Source organism: Symsagittifera roscoffensis, chromosome 2 (assembly GCF_963678635.1).
Source record: "Symsagittifera roscoffensis chromosome 2, txSymRosc1.1, whole genome shotgun sequence".
Lineage (NCBI taxonomy): Eukaryota > Metazoa > Xenacoelomorpha > Acoela > Convolutidae > Symsagittifera > Symsagittifera roscoffensis.
Window position 1 is genome coordinate 83,497,985 of NC_087063.1, and position 18,320 is coordinate 83,516,304.

The 18,320-nt window shown below is 35.3% G+C and overlaps 2 protein-coding genes across 2 annotated transcripts; both read right to left on the reverse strand.

The window, feature by feature from the left end:
* Positions 1 to 5,936: 5,936 nt before the first annotated feature.
* LOC134840026 (zinc finger protein 2-like) lies at positions 5,937 to 6,314 on the reverse strand. The gene has a single exon (XM_063855653.1). The coding sequence runs from the start codon at positions 6,312 to 6,314 to the stop codon at positions 5,937 to 5,939; it is 378 nt and encodes a 125-aa protein (XP_063711723.1).
* A 5,527-nt stretch (positions 6,315 to 11,841) lies between these two features.
* LOC134840073 (probable palmitoyltransferase ZDHHC24) lies at positions 11,842 to 14,530 on the reverse strand. Its single transcript, XM_063855728.1, has 3 exons — positions 14,210 to 14,530; positions 12,989 to 13,220; positions 11,842 to 12,304 (listed from the first exon to the last, which is right to left on the reverse strand). Exons 1-3 carry the CDS (start codon positions 14,521 to 14,523, stop codon positions 12,011 to 12,013), a joined length of 840 nt encoding a protein of 279 aa, XP_063711798.1. The 5' UTR covers positions 14,524 to 14,530; the 3' UTR covers positions 11,842 to 12,010.
* Positions 14,531 to 18,320: the final 3,790 nt, after the last annotated feature.

The window sequence follows — 18,320 nt, forward strand, 5'->3', positions numbered from 1 at the left end:
CGATTAATTTTAATTATCGCGGGAAAAGGGACCGCTTTCAAAGGAATTAGAAGGAATTATTGTATCGCGTCCCGGTTGTTGAGCTCAGCTTAACAAGACCCTAAGGAGGGGGTCTTTTACTTTAGGAGTGGGAACTTGCGATCATTTACAAAATCCTAGGATAGGGGTCCTCCAAAAAATTAAGGACCCCTTTCCTAGGATTTTGCTTTACGTGAGGACCCCCCCTTAGGAAGGACCCCCCCTTAGGATCCGGGACACGATACAATACTACTCAGGAGCACAGTCAATCTAAGTAATGACTGTTTAAATCAGAAAAAAACCGATGCTTAGAAATTGAGATAGTAAAAAATTAACAGACAAACAAAAATCAGGCAGCTCAATTTTCCCGGAAAAAAAATCAATTTCAAAAATACTGAAAAAACATGGTCAGGCCGCGATTGGAAGCCAGGCCCTAGGGTGCACAGGTAACCGCGTTACCTCAAGACCAAGTGGCAAAGAGTCTGTAACTTTCAAAATTCAATAGTGAAGCAAACTCAATTTCTAAGAAAAGTTATTTAAGGAAAAAATGCAACCAGCAAAATACTCACATCTATTAAAAACATCTCAAAAAAGCGTCTTTTCTCAATTATTACATATTAAAGCTAAACGTACCTAACATAAACTACGGGAAAACAATTTCAATTGACAACAAAAATAATTCGTTTCTGCCTTTGAAACGAAGAATTAATCAAGAGTTTAAGAAAGGAAAAATCTATACTGGTTTACTTAAACTTAACTTTTATTCAAAATAAATTCACTGCAATTATCATTTTTTTTTGCATCTTGTACGGTACTGAAACAAATTTAACACAGAGGCGGAGCAAATCTAGTGAATAGTAAACGACACAGAAACAACTATAGAAAAAACTGAGATAAGAAAAACAATCAGAAAAACATTCAAAAAACACTCACACGCAACAAATAAGCTTTTGGTATTAATTTAGCCACATAGCCGACAAAAAATGGGATGACGCCCATTGAGCCGAAAAAAATGCCCTGAGAAATTGTTGTCATAAAAGTTTGAGAGATTAAGTTTTCAAACTTTAAAATCTTTCAACAAAAACTACTGAAAATTTTTGCCTTTGAAGCAACTCAAAATAAAGTAACTAAACCGATAAACCAAGTAAAAATAAAAGCTTTTTAGCGGAAAAATGAAAACCAAGGAAAATATACAACGTCGAGACTATTAAATTCACAAATAACAGGAGTAAATTAAAACTATTTGTATCTACGATGAAAATTGCTGTCAGCACAAGAAAATTCCCGAAAGTTATCTAGCGGTAACAAAGCCGGAAATACCTTAGCAGAATCCCTTTAGGCCGAAAATTTAAAAAAAATCAAGTCCCCCACACCCTCAAATAAGCAAACACACACACACACACACACACACACAAACACACACAAACATTATTCACGCAAAAAGAATTTGAGACTAATATCAAGTTAATTAGTCCCCCTCACACTCAAAACATATACACAGCTCTTGGAACGACGCAATATGAGGTGACTGAGCTGACGTAATAAAGGCCGAAATCTATCAAGACGAAAAAAAAGGAAAGATAAAACACAAAAAAAAATCAAAAATTTGTGAAGAGAAATAAGAAGTTATGAAGTCCCCCTCCCCCTCAAAACACAGACACGCACACACAAATTTTTTTCACCTATCGGAAAAAGCCGTTGTCATGAAAAACTTGAACAATAATTTCTATTAAAACTTTTAGCATTTTGGAGCGATCCAGAGGTGAGCTTAAAAATATTGCTTCCCTTGAAAATACTCAAAATTAAGCCAGTAAGCCGATATGAAATAAGCCCAATCCTATTAAGCCGAAAAAAGGACACGAAAAAAAAACAAAAAACAAAATTTTAACATAGGCCAAGCTGAGCTTCGCACAAATTGCGATACAGCACAAAAAAAATCGATTAACGAAAATGTCAGAAAAACCAGATCTATAATATCAAGGTTTATAAGACATGCAAAAAACATGCCAAGACAATAGAATGTGGAACTAGCATCGGAACATAATTTACCAAACGGTAACAAATCTCTTGGTAGAAAACTTTTGAGCCGAAAAAAAAACTTTTGAAAATTTTTGAGCCGAACAAGATTTGAGATTTATGAAAAATCCCACTCGCCCTCAAAGCACTCAAAAAAATTATTTGCTTGTCAAATGGTACATTAAGAGACAACTAAGCCGATATAATATAACGCGAAACCTATTAAGCCCCAAAAAAAGGAAAACAAAAAACTGAAAACAAAGAAAGACTAATAAGCAGTTATTAAGCCCATCTCGCCCTCAAAACCATACAAACACACTTTATTCCGCTCGTCGATGAACTCATAATGAGCCCGATAAGCCGATATTATATAGCCCAAAACTTAATAAGCCCAAAAAAAAGGAAAATAAGAAAAATAGAAAAACAAGAAAGACTAATAGGAAGTTATTAAGCCCCCTCGCTCTAAAACACAGACACACACAAATAAACTTTTTTCCTCATCGATGGACGCAATATGAGGCCGATAAACCGATCTTATTTAGGCCTAAACCTATCAAGCCGAAACAAAAAGGAAAAAATAGATAAAAAATTGTCATGAAAAATTTGAATTATATTTCTATTAAGATATTTATCATTTTGAGCACTCCAGAGGTAAGCAAAAAATATACGTTTCATTTGAAACCACTCAAATTTGGGCCAATAAGTAGATAAAATACAGGTTGAAATCATTTGTGCAGAATAAAGTTTTTAATCGAAAAAAAAAGTAATATATACGATGTCAAGGTTTAAAAAAAATTACAAACAAACAGCAGAGGTGAACCAGTACACCTATAAAGAATCTGTAATGAAATAAAGCATCTAAAAAATTTTAAAAAACCAAACAAGCGATAGGTTGGATGGTAAAAAAAAAGCGGAAACTAAGCCAACAAAAAGTAAACCGAAATATCATAAAAATTCGAACAGCGAATTTATCGGAAAAACACTAAAAAGGATGCACAGTGAGATTAATAGATCAATGAGCGCAAATACGCACATACGGAATGCATGTGCATGCACGTCGTGTCGTGTATTGCATGCAGGCTGAAATCTGTGGACAAAGTTGTTTACGGGAAAAACGTCTAGTTCCCGATTGCAATACCGTTGCTATCGCAAGGTAATCAAATGCTTTCAAAATTTGAAAAACTTACATCAACATATTTTCACATGTTTGTTTAGATTGATGTTAAATTTGAAGGAAACATACCGAGAAACACAATTGCCAGCGTCAAAAAAGCGCAAATTGCCGCTCGGAAAACATAAAAACAAAAATCAGCTAATCCACTAATAAATATACTAATATAATACAAAAATAAATGGAAATTACTTATATATATTGAATCACTGCTTAACAATAATCTCAAAAAACTTTTCAGCAAACTCAAAAGTTTCAATGATTGCTGAACGAAATCTGGCATAACCTGGTCAGATTCGAACTCAAGACCTTGGTCGTCGCAAGCATAGACATTAAATTCCAATTAACTATACCTAAATCGATGTAAGTTGTAAGAATATTCGGGTCATTCAAAACATTTTTATACAACTTTTCGCTCTCATCGCTAAAAATAATCGCTGTTCCTACCAGTTAAAACCAAATTCTTGGTAAGTGGAAGAAATGAACTGAATATCATATGGCTGCAAAGCCGAAATAAAAAATACCATGATCTAAAAACATTTCAAAGTTAACCACGATCATAAATGAAATTAGTAGAGTCTATTTCGAAGTTAATTGTAACTACATGTCAGATCAATAGCAGCCAAAATACTGCAACTCATTTTTTGTTCGTACTCGTACACAAACACCCAAATTTCATGATGCTAATGGTAGGTCACTGTTATCTAGTTGCGACCCAGCAAATGAATCGCCAAAAAAACTATTCTTCTAATTTAATTCATCCAATTAAATCATGGCCACAATCATGGCTTGGGCAGCTGGCTCTGGCATGCCATGTCTACTCATGTAATGTTTCTTAAGGTCATGTTTGTACTTTGTAGAGTACTCACAAGTCCTGCAGTTGAACACAGTACTAGTTGGAAGATGTTTGCTCTCAATATGTCTTTTCATTGAATTGAGAAGCTTCGTCTCGGAGCCGCAATACGAGCATTTATACGACGTTTCATTAGTGGTCATATTTTGCATGACTGTCATTTGAGAACTCACGTCAATTTTTGGACCTAATGATGGAACTGAAACCTTGATTTGGGAAGCAACTGGAAGCAAATTAGAGCCTTAGTTTTGGATTTCTTAGAATCGCAGCCAGAACTCACATTGCCAGATGGTCTTTTTGGTTTTACTTTTGACGGATTTTGTAAGTCACTATTCAAAACTTGGTCCTTTGCTCTGACAGAATCGATTATGATGTTTCCGAATAGTTTTTGCGTAACTTGATCAATTATTTCTCCGGTGACTGAAAAATGAGGTAACGAATAGCTTTTGAGCATATCTTCAGCGAAACTCAATCGGACGGATTCCATTTATGAACAGGTAATCTGAAACTCTTGCGCTTTCAATGGGTTGTGTTAAATTCCACATACAGACAAATAATTCAATCATTCTAAAACGCTTTAATTTTGAAAAAAGATTGAGGCTTCTTGGATTTTTGCACGAAGAAAACTTCAAAATTAAAATACAAAATGCAATACGACCTTTCTTTTTTGAGTATCATAATAAAAAAGTATGCCTAAAACCAGAATCCGAATACATGAACGACAAATAAAAATTACACAAAGGCCAACGAATCAAGGAATAGGTATATTTCTGAAGAAAACAACAACAACTAACAAGCTCCTGCTCGAACAAACTCTGCATGGGTGATGTTGTTCCGATTCGATACTTGAGATCCAACCGGGATCGCTTTAACTATCCTCTCTTTGGTGCCACTTTAGTGACGAATTGCCACCCCTATAATGAAACAATTCAACGGTTCAGCATCAGTCATTTTCGTACCTGGTAAAGAATCTCCCCTCCCCCTTTAGCAAAAAGGGGGGGGGGATAGTTAAAGAGATCCTCTAACCGAATATGTTTAGCTTCCTCGTCCTCGTGATTGTCCTTGAGGAGTTGCGGTATTTTTGCTCTTGACATGTCTTTGCAAATTTCCCTGTAGTTGGTACTATAATAACAATGTGGACACTTAAAAACAGGAGTTGTATTCGACATCTGTTTGGTCCTAATGTGACGTTTCATCGACTTCAAGAGTTTCACTTCATTTCCACAGATTGTACACCTGTAATCAGTCTCGTTGGTGGCCATATTCTGAACAATGGTCATCAAGTACTTCAAGTCTACCTTTTCTGATTCTGACTTTTCCTCTTCTGAACTCGTAAACTCTTCCTCGCTATTCAGATTTATTTCTGTCTTCTTTGCGTCCTCTTACCATTGTCCCTTAACTCATTCCAAGTTCTTTTCTTACCTATTGAAGGGTCCGAAAATACCAATTTAGCACGCGGTTGAACCGACTTGAATACAATTAAGCCCAAGTACGAATTGCTGAAGTTGGAAACTATTTTGTTTTAGGAGTAAAAAGATTCGGCGTAAAAAACTGAGAGAATATTTTCAGTTAAAAACAGTTCGACTTGCACAGAATTTGAATCCATAAGACTCATCTAAAACTCACTGCCACTTAATAATTTAACTTTTAGTCAAACTCAATTACACATACAGCTTTTGGACACTACATATATCAAAAAACTGAACTAATCGTAGCAAATGCTTAAAATAACACTCGTAATTTCAATGAGGGAATGTCATGCTAAATGACTTTCGATTGTTTAAGTTTATCTGTATCTAATCCGACTGATAATCTTTCCTTAAAGAGATTCTGCAGCCTTGGACATAGCCCTAATTCGAACCTAGGCATTCTTTTAATTCAAAGAGCAAGCATCATTCCCTGTGCAGCCGGTTCCGGCATGCCATGTTTGGTCATGTAGTGTCGCTTCAAATTATTTTTCTGTTTGCAACTGTAATCACAATTCAGACACTTGAAATCAGGACTCGGCAGATGTTTTGTCTCTATATGTCGCTTCATACTACTTTGCGTTTTGATTTCTTCGCCACAAAAAGAACACCTGTAACTCTTTTCGTTTGTGGACATGTTTTGCATAACTGTCATCATGGAGCTAACATCTATTTTTGTTGCTGACCCTGTCGAAGTTTGCACAAAGGTTGAAGATGCATTTGCACTTGACACCAGAGGAATATCACTTACTTTGGATTTCTTTGCAGTCAAAATCAAACTAGGTGACATTTTTTTCTTCATGGGTTTCAGAATTGGGATTTGCTCAGCTTCAGAACCAAACAAAATCGTTCCCTGGCAAATTTCACCTGTTTCGTCAAAAATTTTATTCAGATGAGAATTTTTTTTGTCGTCCAAAATGTCAGCAAGGAAATCCGCAGCTAAATTCATGCAAACTCTTATATATTCTATTTTCGAACGAAATTCTGAAAAGCTAGGACAGAATTAAGTTGCACCCAAAACATTCTCAGCAAAACTTTGGGTGAGTTCAAAGGTTTCAGGAGAGCTCGAAAAGGAGAACAAATGGCGTACAAACTAATTTTTAATCTCAGCTAAACTTCATAAAGCATCAATTCACTTCGTAATTCTAGCCGGGGTTTCAACTAAAACATCGTATTTACAAGTACACTTAATTAACTCGGTTAAAATTAATTGGTATTCTAATACTCAGAATTGCCAAAACCTAAGACTAATATACTTCTAAAACGGGCAAAAAACAAGCGTCATAGAAAGAAAATCTAACTTTAGCACATCAAAGCGTAATTTGATTCAGAGAGCAAGCAGCATTCCCTGGGCGGCTGGCGCCGGCATGCCATGCTTGGTCATGTAATGGCGCTTTAAGTTATTCTTCAGCTTTGAACTGTACCCACAATTCAGACATTTGAAATCAGGACTTGGCAGATGCTTTATCTCTATGTGTCGCTTCATACTACTTTGTGCTTTATTTTCTTCACCACAAAATGAACATTTGTAACTTTTTTCGTTTGTGGACATGTTTTGCATAACTGTCATCATGGAACTCACGTCTATTTTCGTTGCTGCTCCTGTCGAAATTTGCACAACGGCCGAAGACGCATTAGTTGCTAGAGGAATAACACTTTTAGCTTTCTTTGCAGTCAAAGCCAAGCCAGGTAACAATTTTTTCTTCTGGGATTTCGGAGCTGGGATTCGCTCAGCTTCAGGAGCAAACAAAATCGTTCCCAGAAAACGCTCACAAGTTTCATCGACTATTTTGCAAAAAATTTTTTTTGGGCTTTCCAAAACTTCAACGAGCAAACCCTCAGCTAGATTCAGGCAAACTTTCATGGAATCCATTTGTAGTCAAAGCTCTGAAAACTAGGATAGCGCTAGAGTTAAATCCATTAGAAGTGATTGGAACAACACGCAAGCAATTTTTATTTAGAACTGCTATTCACCCCCACCCGGTGCTGGATCATATTTGCTAAATCATATTTCGGCCTAGCAACCCTTAAACTCTTCCAAGAGTTTCTTCGGCGCCAGCCGGGGAAAATATTATGAAAAGAAGCTTGCACAGAAATGCCAATGCAGCTGCAGTTAAGAAAAATTAAGCTTTTCATAATTTAAGAATGTTCAGGCAACTCAACAGAAAAGGATAGCTGACATAACTAAGTATTAATTCTAGGTCCAAATTCCTCATAACAAATTGCTTTACCATCAAACTCGCAACAACTCAACTGGGGCCTCGGAAATTAGACGACCGTAAAGAAACGGAATTTGGGGACAACCAGTATTTACTACTCAGCCAAAAGATAATTTAAGTCTGTAAAACAAGTTTCACGCAATTTCCACGCAAGTTATTGCCTAAATTCCGTTATTTTCTGATCGTCTAATTTGCTTGTCGTCTAAGTTGCTAAACCCCAACTTAACTACATTAGCGATCAATAACATAAGCTACAATCAGACAACTAGAGATACAAAACTATGTCTTCAATGAGTGTAAAAAATCATTTTCAAAACAGATCTATAGCATGAAGACATTCTAAATATGTTATTGCATAAATAAATCAGAGAATAAGCAGCATGCCCTGTACCGCTGGTTCCAGCATGCCATGTTTGGCCATATAATGGCGCTTCAAATTCGGCTTCTGTTTCGAATTGTAATCACAATTCAGGCATTTGAAATCAGGACTAGGCAAATGCTTTGTCTCTATATGCCTTCGCATATTTCCTTGCGCTTTAATTTCTTCGCCACAAAATGAACATTTGTAAACTTTTTCATTTGTGGACATGTTTTGCATTATTGTCATCATGGAACTTATGTCTATTTTTGTGGCTGACCCTGTCGAAGATTTCACAACGATTGGAGATGTAGTAACCATTGATATTGGAGACGCACATACTTTTGCTTTCTTTGCAGTTACAACTAAGCTAGGCGTCGATTTTTGCTTCAGACCTTTAGGAACTGGGATTTTACTAAGCTCACTAGCGAACAAAAGTGAGCCAAGAAAACGTTTGCCTGTTTCGTCTACAATTTTGTTGGTGAAATTTAATTTTTTGTCATCCAAAATCTCATGGATGAAATCCTCATCTAGACTCACACAAACTCTCACAGCTTCCATTTTCAGAAAAAATCTGAAAAGCTGAAACTAATTCAATCTTACCACAAAAATGAGACAAAGCCTCGGCAGGTTGGAAAACTTATCATGTAAAAACAGTACAAACAGGCATAAAAATTGTTTAAAAAATCCCTTTTTGGTGTTTCCGTATTTGGTATAACAGTGTAATGATTCCAATTCCTAGCAAAAACTGATTGCAAGGGGAGACTAGTGCATCACACAGGGAAAGAAACCCTTCGGGCTCTTTTTCCTCGACCCCCTATGATTTTTATCAGTAATTTTTCTGTCCACGTTGTCCGGAGGAAAAAGTCACCCATCTAAATTTATGCCAAGAGCATATGTTGACAAGATTTTGAAAAAATAACTAGCAACTCATAAAAACCCATATATTGGAAATAGAATTTGCATCCTTTGTAACAGAAAAACGTCACATCTCGGAAACTTACAGCATTTGAGCAGTCGCATTTCGGACGCAAAATGTGCAACATGAAACTTCTGAGAGTAGCCAACTACAACGTTGAGAATTTCGAAGCATGTGTACTTTTCAAAATCTAAGTTTTCCGAAAAATTAAAAAGAAATCATGAAACACGTCACATCTCGAAAGCTACAAGGATTTGAGCAGTCAAATTTGAAGATTCGAGATTCGCAACCCGTGAGACCCTGAGAGTATTTTCACAGCCCCCACTACAAAAAATGGAATTCAAATTCTTGAAGAAAAAAATTTAAATTTAAACTTTTTGAAATTTTTTTAAAAAATCACAACAAACGCCACATCTTGACAACTACAACGAACTGAGCAGTCATATTTGGAGATAAAACTCGCAAATCCGTGTAGTACCCTAAGATAGCCTCACTATAGAGATGAAATTTTCAAAATTTGTGAAATTTTCTATATCTAAGAACTTTGAAAAACCTTAACGTCATATCTCGAAAACTACAAGGATTTGATTATTCATACATGGAGGCCAAAAAGGCAACATCTGGGGAAGCCTTGAAAGCATATCACTGTTGGGTTGCTTAGTTCAAACGTGGTCAACTAAACACTGAATTCAAACTGGAAAATCAGAAAAAATCTTAACCATTGCAATGCTTAAACTTAAAAAAAATCTTTTGTTGAACATGCAAAAAAAATAAGTTGAAAACGCTTAAAAATGGCGAGATAGTTAAACCCGCATTTAAATGTATAATAGATAATAGATTAACCAAAAATGTCTCAACTCTTCAAGATATTGATGATGAAATGATGAAATTTAGTTTAAGAAAAATTGGCTTCAAGATAAAAATGATTATGCGATTGACGACCAACGTCAAAAGCGTTAGATGTAATTGTATCCCATTCAATTTTTACAAGCGACATTCATTTTAGTTGAATTCAAATCACAATTTACTTCAATTGCAGAACCAACTTTACCATTTCTTTATACTCGCAGATTTCGAAGACCTTCCTAGAAGCCAAGCTAAAGCCTAAAGAGTTTTGCTGCAGAAAACAACGAAAAAATTACTTTATTTTACACAAGCCAAACCGGATTTGCACCACTTATGTTTCACAACAAACATATCATGGCAAGCAAACCGAAAGGAAATGAGACAAAGCCACTGAATTTTTGTCTCGAATGATGTTCAATTTGACAAAAAAAAACGCAACACCCGGTGTGAAGTAAGATATCGGAAACATTTACCGAGCTATACTAAGCCCACAACATTTTGGTAACACCCGTTGAGCCGAAAACAAAACAAAAGGTTGTCATGTCTTAAGTTCTTAACTGTTCTGCCCTGCCAAAACATAGTAAAAATCTATTTTTCCCTTCAAAAGACACCAAATTAAGTGACTAAGCCGATAATATATGAGTCGAAACCATTTAGGCCGAATAAAGCCTTTAACCAAAAAAAGAAGCAATTACAAAGTCAGAGTGAGTAATATTATACAAATTAGAAATGAATCAAGGACATTCTCAAATACAATGAAACCTGCTAATAACACAAGAAAAGTCGATGAAGGGCCAACTAGGCCAACAAAACATACAGAAGAACGATAGGCCGAAACATTTTGAAGCAGGAACAGTTGTGTTCAAAAAAAAGACCCTGGCCGGAGTCAACCTAGGTCCTGACCCGTCCTAAGCCTATTCGTTACCTCCATGCCAAGTGTGCCAGAAAAGCTAAGAAGTTCGAATTGATTCTCAATTTAGCTATCACATGATTCCAGAAAAAATTATATATAACTAGCTTATAAAAGTCATATATAACTAGCTTATAGTTCCGATATGATAACGCTAGCTAGTCGCAAACGCAATTACACAAACAGATCTAAAATATTGTTGGAAAAAAGTCAATGATCGCGAGGAAACCGAAAATACTGACTTGTTTTTGAAAAACTTTCAAAATTTCGAATTTCCAAGGAAGATGATATAATCTTGAAGCTCTTTAATATTCTTGAACAATCTATGATTCATATTTTTTGATAAAATAAACCCAAGGTGAGAAAACAGGTTTTTAAAAAACTTTGTTTTTAGCTGAGAAAATTGAAAATCAAAATAATCTAAAGTAATAGTCAGATTTTTTGTGCCATTTCCGTTTCTAAAAGTGTTTCCATGAATTCCCTCCTTTTGGCAAACGAACTGAATTCAAGTTAAAAGTCAAACACCAAAAGATCGAAATTAGTAAGAACATTTTCCTGGAAAAAACATCATCACTACCTATTCAAGCGTCTTCACCACGTTCAATGAAACTTCAAATTTAGAATTCAATCAACGACAACATACGAATGTTAAAATGACCTTATAAAACGTTAAAATAGCGGAAACTTCGAGAAAATTAGGTGCGTGCTGCTGGAAATAGGCCGACAAAAACTAGTATACTTATTTCGAGAACTACAATTTAGAAACTAAAAATTTCCATAAAGCGAAAAGTACTCGTAGGCCTTCGTCATCCCAAGTATTTTAAATGGTCAGAATTAGTAACTTTTTAAAATAAATACGGAACAAGTTGAAAAACGTAACTAACATGTTGAAAAACTAACATGCAGAAATTCAAATTTGTTTTTTAAGCTCTTCAAGGGTTTCATTGCCGCTAAAAAAAACGAAAAGAAAGGCTTCAATGTGATATTTCACTTGAATTCGTACAATGTTGTTTAACTCTTCGCAGCGGTAAAAACAGCCTGATTTTATGGCCTCATACATAGAAAAGATTTATATTTACTTCAAAATATAATTAAATAGGTTGCAACAAAATAGAAAATAATAGGAAATGTACACAAATTAGGAAACATCAAAGTGATATTGTAAAAATGTACAGTATTATCTTGATTGGAGCATTTCAAACTAAGCTTTTAAGATTAAACTGAACAACAAAATCTAGAGAGTGTTTGTAGTTGTGAAATTTAGTACTTCAAACGTGGTTCCATCGCCTTTTAGTTTCACGGGAAGATATGGGACGAAAATGAGCACGGACCAGTGTAGTTTAGTTCCGAACACTGACTGTACGTTGGTGTGTTTTGACTTGCATCTGTACTTGGATAGCTTTCGGTTTCTCTCGTAAGTCGTTAGGCCAGAGTGCAAGTAGGCCGAGTGATACAGCAGTAGGTAAGTTGAGAAGAGAAACGCGACCACACTGAGCAGCAAAACTAGTACTATCAGAAAGGGCAACTCCTGAAACATCATCATCAGCATCACCAACTATGGTATTTTCAGACCATTTTTTCTACGGTAAGTAGGGGTTACAAAAGTTCACTAGTTACAAAGTCACTGTAAGTTAGCGAGTTAGGTCAAATAAAGAAGGCGTGCCCGTGGTTCAATCTTCGCACATTACATAATTTTTTTTAAAAAACAGCGATTTAATCCAAATCTTTTTCAGTATTTGCCCACAATTTGTTAAATTTTGGTTAACAGTTTAAGTTCATACCCAGTACAATAAGATGCAGCTCTCTGGGTTTATGGATTGCCTAACCTTTTTTCAACCACTAATCTCAACCATTGCCTTAAAAAAGAAGCTTTAGGATTTATAGACAGTTTTCTGTAGCCTAATTTGAAATGTTTTTTTTACTACTTTTATCTATGAAATGAAAATTAAACGAAATGCGGGAAACTTATGGAAAAAGAATGAGGTTAACTTCCATTTTTTGTTGAAGTTACAAGACCCCCCCCCCTCTGATTTTTCAGAAATTTTATGTTATCAATTGCTTTGAAACGTGTCAGCGAGAAATATTGAACATATTTATACAACATTTCGTACGTGCAAAATGGCGTGTAAACATTCTTGAATTTTTTTAATTTTACGAGAGGAAACAGTAAAATATTATTTAATTTTTTCTGAAGTTATCAAGTAAATCTTACCTTGGTAAGTCCAAACAGCCAGGCGATTGAGGGGAAGAATATGACTAGAAGTGTTCTCCAGTTCAACCCCCCACACTCAGTGATGACATAGTCGAAGTTGGTGGTCAACAGAAGCAGACAAAGAATCCACAGAAGAGCTATGATGCTGATGAAGTATCTGTAGTTTGTGAAGCCAACACACCTTCCAGTGAAGTAGCAGTGGTGGTCGAAGCGCAACACACAGATATTACACCTGAACAACTAACTGAGATTAGTTTAAGGCAAATCAATAACATATTGCATCAGCTTCATTTTTGGATCAATACCAGGGCACTGTACTCGGCAGTACGTAATTTGCGGGGGTATATTTTTTGAATAAAAATGGAGTTTTTCATTATGGGGGTTCAAAATTATCAGGGGGTCCCTCAAATTATTTGAATCGATTCTGATATATATTATGACAAAAACAAGCCAAAAATGATCTTCAACGTAAAAATAAGCAGAAAAATTTAGTTACTACATATCAGCGTCATTTTTTACATGAAATTTTTTTTTATTTGGAGCCTTCAAAAATGGCATTGTTTTCGTTTACTTTGGGTGTAAATTTTTCGGTATAAAAATTACGAAGGGGTCCATTCAGACACTCCCAAAACTTGAAGGGGTCAATATTCTAGGGGTGTGGAGTCCATGAAGAAGTCAATTTGTGTTGGGAGGTCTCGACAATTAAGTAGTGCAGAGTAATTTTCAGATTTTAATGTAAAAGCTTCCGTGTGTTTACAAAAGTTACAGTTTGACCACGTAATGGTGTTTAAATCAGATTTTTTTGTGCCAGGAGAGTAACAATTTTTGTGCCAATTGGTTCCGAAAAAAGGAGGATTACTGTTTTATTCTACAGATGTTCTGATATCACCTCAACTTAGCCTTGCTTATTATTTAATACATAGCATCAGCAAGTTTTAGTTAGAAACGACATCAGAAAATATGTAAACTAAGACAGTAACCCTCCTGTTTGTGGATCAAACTAGCGCAAAATGGTAACTCTCTTCAGCTAGAACTGAGTTAAAATCTGAAGGTCAAAACTGATGTGACATCCTACGGCTTTATTTAGCAGACGTCCGTCGAATGATGATTTTCATGGGTCGGTAAACTATAACCAACTCTCTCAGGTACTGCAAGCCCTAATTTCTATTCAGGTAATATTTTTCAAAACTCAGGCAGGAATGGATCGATCTCTTTAGATACCTTTGACAATGGTAGCTTCTAGGAGGCGAGTTCTGGTTGCAGATCCAGCAGAACTTCCACTCTGGCTTCTGCACAAAGGGTAACATGACACCTCTAGTTGTGCTATCTGTTGTGATGAGTTTAAACCAACAGAAGTAGATTGCAACAGAGAGATAACTGACAACTGCATAAGAGACACTCAAGGTCATTCCATCGAATATCTTGGGAAGGAGTAGTGTGAACTGGATGCCTATTGAGGTGGGGAATAAAAGTGCAAATAGGGTAAAAGGGATGTAGTCTGCCCTGTCAGGTGGGATGAATTTGCGCCACATCATACTCGCGTTTTCTGAAAACAAGAAAAAATAAATTGTTCGATCTGCAGTTTCACGATTGTGATCCTAGCACATAGACAATAAATAAACACCATTCTATTAAGCTTGTTAGATAAAGATCAACTTTATCTTACAGCGGTTGCTATTTAGATTGAATATAGACAGGTGCGGATTTAGGGGGGAGGGGGCGTACTTTGTGCTATTTTGAGATATCCATTTTTGGTTACGGACCCTAAAATTTTTCTAAAGGCGCCTTAGGCGCCAATATATACTAATTTTGAGGGGGAGCGCGCGCCGAAAAAACGCAATTACCTAAAAAAAAGGTCGACAAAATTTTCAAATTTTTTTGAAAATCCGCCACCCCTCGAGAAAATCCTAGATCCGCCCCTGAATATAGATACATTCACCTTTTTAACCAACTGCCGACTAAAATACATTTTTTTTCACCTGACTGTTTTTAATCAGATTTAGGCAGCTTAATTATTTCATGGACTGGTAAAGACCTGTAAAATATAGCAACACTTGCTTCATAAATATGAATGAACATGTGAAATATGAAAGATAAAAAGAAGCTAAGATTTTTAACAAGTTCTATTTAGAATATAATTTTGAGGGATTCAGATCAGGTAAAAACTTTAGAAAATTTTGACGACGTTTTCTTTCTTCGCCGCAGGCAAATTTTTGAAACAACAGGTCAAAAAAGCCGTTTTTGGAAAATGTTGACAAAAAAATCGCGTTTTTTTGGCACGCGCTCCCCCTCAAAGTTAGTATAAATTGGCGCCTTTAGAAAAACTTTAGGTTCCGTCACCAAAAATGGACTTCCTTTGCGTCGGCAGGGGGTCAAATCATGATCATATTCAACTCAACGGACAAACCAGAATGAAAAAATAATTCAAAAGAAACAAAAACAGAAAACAAATTTACTGGTTTAAATTTGAAAAAAAAAATAAAGACCAGCTATTTTAAACATGGAAAGCTCGACAAAAATAAGACTGAAGCCAACATTTTGGATTCCTCAAATTTATATACATTTTTTCTCGGATGGAGATCATTTAACGGAAACCACGTCGAAGACTTCTTGCAATTAGCACCGAAAAACTTGAAACATAGCCAAAAGACAGTTGGAAAAGAGTCAATAAACGCAATAAAACAAAAAGCACTTACTCGTTTTTTTTTTCGAAAAAAAATCTCAACTTTCGGACCTCAAAGAAAAAAATAGATGCCCTTAAAGCTCTTCCAATTTCTAGAACAATTGATGACTGGCTCTTTTTCAATAAAACTAATCCAATTTGAGAAAACTAATTCTATATGTAATTATTTTGTTTCGTTAGGAAATCTGAAAAATAAATTCAATTTTCGAAACTGGAAGTCGCACATAATTTTCGTGATGTTTTCACTTTACAGTTAGATAGTAGAGTTTGCCTTCCTTTTAACTGCCTTCCGTTCAATTTTCAATTGTAACAGCTACTTTTCAAAACAATTTAGGCTAAAAAGCATGAACATATTTTCAATTGTTCTAGAAAAACTTTTATTAATTTTCACTTTTATTAAGACGGATCTGGGAATGGGCTGAAGATTTCTCCAAAACATTTTGTAAGATTTCAACCATGCTTATAAAAACCAACAAAAACTGGAAAAAAAAATCATTCGGAATCCGATCGAAACAAAGCCAACACTCAAGATCCGAAAAAACCGAACTTTTTGGCACAAAAATACTATCAAAGGAACTCATAACAGGCACACAAGGCCCATACCTAACATGCAAATACTACATTTACCTCTGTAGTGAAATACGTTGGAACAAATTCACATGCGAATTCTGTGGACAATGTTGTTCACGGGAAAAAAAGTCTAGTACCATGTTGCAATACCCTTGCTTAACGCAAGGGTAATAGAGTAAAAAAATTCCGATTGATTCAATATTTATTTTAGACAAACTGTTTGAAAAACCTGTTCCGATTTGATAACGCTAGTTACTGTTAACATAATACCTAAAAAGGATAGCCGGTTATTGTGCAAGTAGCCTACAAAGATCCGACCAAATTGATTTCCGTCAAATCTAAGAAAAAAGAAACTCAATTTTTATTTGCAATTATTGCCTAAATTTCTTCATATTTTTTCCAGAGAGAGCCATTGAATTAGCTGAAAAAATCTAAAACGAGCGGCAACGATGGCTAAGAAATAACGTTAAAACTAGAGAAACAGGCTTAAAATTCTGGTAGAACTACAGTTGGGATCTCAGCCTCTCATTAAATGTCATCTAATTTAGTTTGAAAACCAAAAATATTCAGACCATTTTTTCTCGACACTCAGAGAAATTTTTAGTATGGGTTTATTATGATACACAACTTGAACACTACGAATATTTTTTGAGTTAGTAAAAATTGGTGGACAAAAAACATCTAGTTTTGACTTCAAAGTTCAATTTACTAAGTCAATATTTTTGATTCGTTCTTATAAAAATCTGCGTTTCATAGACCAGCCCTCTACAAACGCAGTGTAAAGAGTCCTTAAAATTCTCAGTAAAGCAAGAAAAAATAAACACAGGAGAAACTGTATTTAACACGCTCGAAACTACTAGCGAAAAAACGACAAAAAGCAGCTCTACTCTACGAAGTGAAATAAAGAAATGGTTAAAATAAGTCTTGGAAATTAAAATTTTGCTGCGGCGGATTCGATCCTACGCCCGCAAGATTCAGATTCCCCTGTCTCGCCATGGGCCCTTGACAATTTTGTAACACTAGCCACACAAAGCAGCTACATAAGCTATAAATTACCAATGCGATACAAAAGTGCCACAAAATACAAATAGACACAATTTTGTATGATTAAAACAAAATGAAGGCATCCACACTAACTTGGCATGTAACAAATTGGAAAGCATAAAGCCAAATTATGCATAAAACATGCTTTTCAAAAAATACGAGATATATTCAGTTAGAAAGTTCCTGATATGGAATTCTAATTATTGCACTGTTGATTGAAACAAATAGTTTTGGTTCATTTGATGAATCAAAATGCATCAACTGTGTTAACTTATTTATTAAATATCGAACTTTGATGCAGTGCTCCAAAATACCTCAAAAGTGCCCCTAAAAGGGCACCAAAATTTGCTATTTAGGTTGGAAATAAATACTCGTACTAACACACTACACTCGCTGAAGCTGGCGAGTGTAATAACCCAAAAATAAATGTTTTCAGAAAAATTGCTCATCATTTTAGATGATTGAAACTTTGTCGATAAAATAAACAGAAATTGGAACAACTGGATCAATCGTTAACTTTTTTCTTGCTGGGAAATCTAAAATTAACATTGATTCGCGCAATTTCTATTTTGGCTACTGTAGAGCGTTACTTGCTGTCGATTTAGCAAAAAATGATATTGAAACAGATCGAAAATCAAACCACTCGAATGAAAAACTAAGCGTGAACAATATCCCCCTATTTTTCTAATAACCCAAAACAGAGCCAATAGAAGATAACCCAAAACAGAATTATAAGATACTTTTTGAACATTAAAAATTTGCAATTCGTTCACGCTTTTCAGATTGAGACAACCTTTTATGGTTGATAAGTTTTTTCCATTACACTAACCCAATTAGGAAAAGTGGTCCTAAAAAAATTCAATCTCAATACCAAAGCTATTCAAATTTTTACTCCCTTCGCATTTTTGTAATTAGAAAGCGTAATTTGTTTTCCGTTTAGCAAATAAACTACATTTCCCTGAACAAGAAAAACCAGGACCAAAATTATTGTCTTCCATTTCCTCATTGACACTTAAAGAATACCCACGACATAAA

Bases quoted from the DNA above. Each gene is read 5' to 3' on its own strand.
- LOC134840073 (XM_063855728.1), bottom strand. From the start codon at position 14,523: ATGATGTGGCGCAAATTCATCCCACCTGACAGGGCAGACTACATCCCT. The intron at 13,221-14,209 runs GTATCTAAAGAG...TTAGTTGTTCAG, and splicing joins AGAAGCTACCATTGTCAAAG to GTGTAATATCTGTGTGTTGC. The intron at 12,305-12,988 runs GTAAGATTTACT...ATGATGTTTCAG, and splicing joins GGCTGTTTGGACTTACCAAG to GAGTTGCCCTTTCTGATAGT.
- LOC134840026 (XM_063855653.1), bottom strand. From the start codon at position 6,314: ATGTCACCTAGTTTGATTTTGACTGCAAAGAAATCCAAAGTAAGTGAT.